We start from the raw sequence: 4355 nt of genomic DNA on the forward strand, positions 1-4355 counted from the left end.
TACCTGTCCACACTGAGTGCACACAGATTGAGAACTGTTATTCCGACTGATGCTTTCTGTAGAAACGGCATCAGTTTGCACAGGAACAGACCGAACACACTGTCATCGAAGGGCCACCGCATCGCCAGCAGCTACAACACACACACACACACACACACACACAAAGAGTTCAGATTCTGTTAAAGCATATCTTCACCACCTGTGTGATATATTTAAAGACAAACGAATGAAGCGCTTTTATCTTCGTGACGTGTGTGTTGTGAAGTGAGTCACGTGTGTGTGATTGAACTTGTGATGAGTGTTAGACTGATAACTGTCCCAAAATAAGCCTGACTGACCCACTGCTGCACACGCTTACCTAGATCAGTATTGGTTTATATATATTAGTGCTGTCAAAATTAATTTTTTAAGTTTAACGCGTTAAAAATATTTAATGCAATTGACCCCCCACTCACAACTGCTGCTTCTGTCTCTATTTTCTTGACAAGAATTGTGTTTATTTAGACGCAGAACGTCTTCACGACACATCAAACGGGAGACTTTTTTCAGACGCGCGCTCCAACTTCACCTCAGCACCGGTGTATATAAATGTATATAAAAAATAAAAAAACTGAACTAAGATGAGTTTAAGTTGAAGTATTAAAATTACTAAAACATTACTAAAAATTAAAGCTAAATAGAAGTAAAATAAAAATTGTAAATTGTAAATACATACAATTTTATTTATAAGACACTGCAAAATTACTAAAACTTAAACTAAAATTACAATTTATATAATTACAAGACAATTTTTAAATTTAAATTAAAACTATATTGATATATAAAAATAGGGTAACACTTCACAATAAGGTTCATTAGTTAACTGCTTTAGTTAACATGAACTAAGAATGAACACAGCATTTATTCATCTTAGTTAATGTTAATTTCAACATTTACTAATGCATTATTAAAATCAAAAGTTGTGCTATAGTTAATATTAGTTAATGCACTGTGAACTAACATGAACTAACAATGAACGACTGTATTTTCATTAACAAAGATGATACTGTAATAAATGTACTGTTCATTGTTCTTTCATGTTAGATAATAGCATTAACTAATGGAACCTTATAGTAAAGTGTTACCAAAAATAGTAGTTTAATATAACATTGACACTAACATCAAATAACACTGACTTAGATATCTAAATCATTAAGCTAGTTATATTAACTACAGACTAATCCAAACCCAAACCTCCCATTACTTACATGATTTTTCCATCATTTTTTGACACTAAAAGCAAGTTTGTGACACAATTTTGTGCCTAAATGATCACTAATAAACACACACACACACACACGTGATCTAGTGTTCTGATTGGCTCTTGTCGCCTGTGTTCGTTACCTTATAGACGTTGATGGGGATGTCGATGGCGATGTAGATGAGGTCTCCCAGCGCCAGGCTGGCGATCAGAGCGTTCGGGCCGTTCCTCATGGTCTTGTTGAGGTAGATGATCCTCAGCAGCGTGGCGTTTCCCACCATCCCCACCACAAAGATGAGGCTGGACAGAACCGTGTTGACATATTTGAACAAGCCCTCGATGTAGGTCCTCCTCAGACACGCCGGGGGCAGCGACAGCGGCCGGACAGCTCTGGGGTCAGGGGTCACGTGCTTTGACCCCGAGGGCATCATCAGAGATTCGTGACCTGAGCTTTGGCCGGCTGTCAGGTCATCGGAGAGCTGGAAGCCATTGGATGAGTTTGATTGACAGGTTCCACAGCCAATCAGCACACAGGATACGGCGGTCATTAGCAGCGTGACCCGCTGGATTTTGGGGGGCCGCATTGTAGATCAAAGACTCCTATTGTCAATAGTTCGGTGGAAAGTGTCTCTACAGGATGCAAACAAAGAGAAACTGTTCTGGGTTAAATACAGTGCGACTTTATGGGTGGCATCTGTGACGCGTTCACTCAAAAATCACCTTGAGAGTGATGCAGTTACAATGGACGTCAATGGGGCTAGACTTCAAACCAGGATAAATGTTCAAACACTCGCACTGCTTTTGAAAGTTTCACCACAAGACTTGAGACTATAGTGTGATTAAATCACTCTAACAACATATGCAACCACGAAACATGACAACTTTCGTTTGATATGTGAAAAAAATACAACAAAGTGATGTTTGCGTTGAGAAAAATCCAATCTGTAACACAGTTAAAACACTAAAAAGGAAGATTTAGCTTTATTTATTAAGATTTATTAACATTCAAGTTATGAAAACGTTATTCCAGTTCTTTTCCAGTCTTTTAAATGGCAAACGGTAAGGAAACGTTCAGATTTATAATATTGCAAACATTATGGGAACGTTACTTTTGAAGATTCTGAAACAAGTACCAGTCAAACGTTTTTGAACAGCAGGATTTTGAATGTTTTTTTTTTTTTAAAGAAGTCATTTATTTGATCAGAAATACAGCAAAAGCAGTAATATTGTGAAATATTATTACAATTTAAAACAGCTGTTTTCTATGTGAATATCTGTTAAACTGTAATTTATTTCTGTGATGCGCAGCTGTATTTTCAGCATCATTACTCCAGTCTTCAGTGTCACATGATCTTCAGAAATCATTCTAATATGCTGATTTGCTGCTCAACAAACACTTCTGATTATTATTATTATTCATATTTAAAACAGTTGAGTAGATTTTTTCAGCATTTATCTGAAATAGAAATCTTTTGTAACATTATAAATGTCTTTATCATCACTTTTGATCAATTTAAAGCATCCTTGCTAAATAAAAGTATTAATTTCTAGTAAAAGTAAATAAATAAATCATTTTTTAAAATATCCTGACTCCAAGCTTTTGAATGGTAGAGTGTATAATGTTACAAAAGCTTTTTATTTCAGATAAATGCTGATCTTTGGATCTTTCTATTCATCAAAGAATTCTGAAAGAATGCTGTTTTACATATTAATAATAAATGTTTCTTGAGCAGCAAATCAGCATATCAGAATGATTTCTCCATAATGTGTGCTAAACATTATATCCCAGGAAAAAAAAGGTTTTAAAATATTTTTTAAAAAACTGGACCTTTTGAATGTTCAGAGCACCTTACCTCTTGCTGTGAGCTGAGTTAGTGCTTTAATAAAAACATAAACACACATTCTGGCTTTCGCTGCACTTGCCCCATAGCCTTCTATCGTAATGCATCAGTGTGTGATTTTTGCTGGTGTTTTCTGACTGAGGGATGAGTTGTAGTGTTGTGTGGTAACTGACAGCATGATGCAGACGTTGCACATAATATAAGAGTTGGACACACATGTCAGTGATTGTGTCTCAAACGCAACACGCTTCTCTGGAAAGCCACAAACACACTGTTCGCATCAGTTCAGCCAAACGAACTGATTCACTTTGAACTGCAGCAGCATTGAGTTTAACACGAGATCAGAAACTTACTAGATCTCCTGAGATCTCTAACGTCTCGGTTCTTTCTCATCGACAGCCATGAGACTCGATGGAGACTACTGCTGAAGTCTCTTCATCATCATTCAGATACTATTATAGTTGTTGTTAATATTTTTAATTACATTTTAATTTCATTAGTGCTGTCAAACGATTAATCGCATTCGAAATAAAAGTTTTTGTTTGCATAATATATGTGAGTGTACTGTGTATATTTATTATGCATTTATAAATACACACACATGCATGTATATATTTTCAAAATATTTTCATGTATTTACATGCATATATGTAAATTTATATTATTTATAAATATATTTAATATATAAACATAACATATTTTAACATAACTATACACAGCACACACACATACTGTATATTATGTAAACAAAAACTTTTATTTTGAATGCGATTAATCGTTTGACAGCATTTTGTTTTTGTTAAAGTTTTAGTGATTTTATTGCATGATTTTTGTAATGTTTCATTTGTTTTTTTATGTGTATATATATAGTTTTAGTTGCATTTTAGTTAAAGTTTTAGTAATTTTGTTGCATGCTTTTGTAATTTTACATTTTTAATGAGTATATATAATTTTAGTTACAATTTTAGTCATTTTGTTGCATGTTTTTGTCATTTTTATTTGTTTTAAAAAATTGTTTATTTAGTTTTTGTTTATTTAATTTGAGTTATTTTAGTACTTTAAAATAAAAAAAGAGAAATGTTGCCTGAGAAACTAGCTGATTTTTTTCTATTGATTTATTTTATTATAGTTAACATTTAATTTATGTAATGAAAATGTTTTTTGCAGTTTTAGTTAGGGCTAGAATTTCAGAATAAAGATCTCTTTGTCTCAATCTGTGCTCAAAATGCAAACATTTCTCATCAAACGATCTGAACTGCTGTCTACGTTAGTTT

At 33.6% G+C, this 4355-nt stretch overlaps 1 protein-coding gene across 1 annotated transcript in view; it reads right to left on the reverse strand.

Annotated features, from left to right (window-relative positions):
- LOC107748289 (endothelin-1 receptor-like) overlaps positions 1–1824 on the reverse strand; it is a 6015-nt gene extending 4191 nt beyond the window's left edge. Inside the window, exons 1-2 of the mRNA XM_016563028.1 lie at positions 1384–1824; positions 4–131 (exon numbers count right to left, since the gene is read on the reverse strand). Coding sequence (XP_016418514.1) covers positions 4–131; positions 1384–1824 — 569 coding nt within the window. The remainder of the gene's footprint in view (positions 1–3; positions 132–1383) is intronic.
- Positions 1825–4355: the final 2531 nt, after the last annotated feature.

The sequence above is a fragment of the Sinocyclocheilus rhinocerous genome, unplaced genomic scaffold (genome assembly GCF_001515625.1).
Source record: "Sinocyclocheilus rhinocerous isolate Xijiao unplaced genomic scaffold, SAMN03320098_v1.1 scaffold3214, whole genome shotgun sequence".
Taxonomy (NCBI): domain Eukaryota; kingdom Metazoa; phylum Chordata; class Actinopteri; order Cypriniformes; family Cyprinidae; genus Sinocyclocheilus; species Sinocyclocheilus rhinocerous.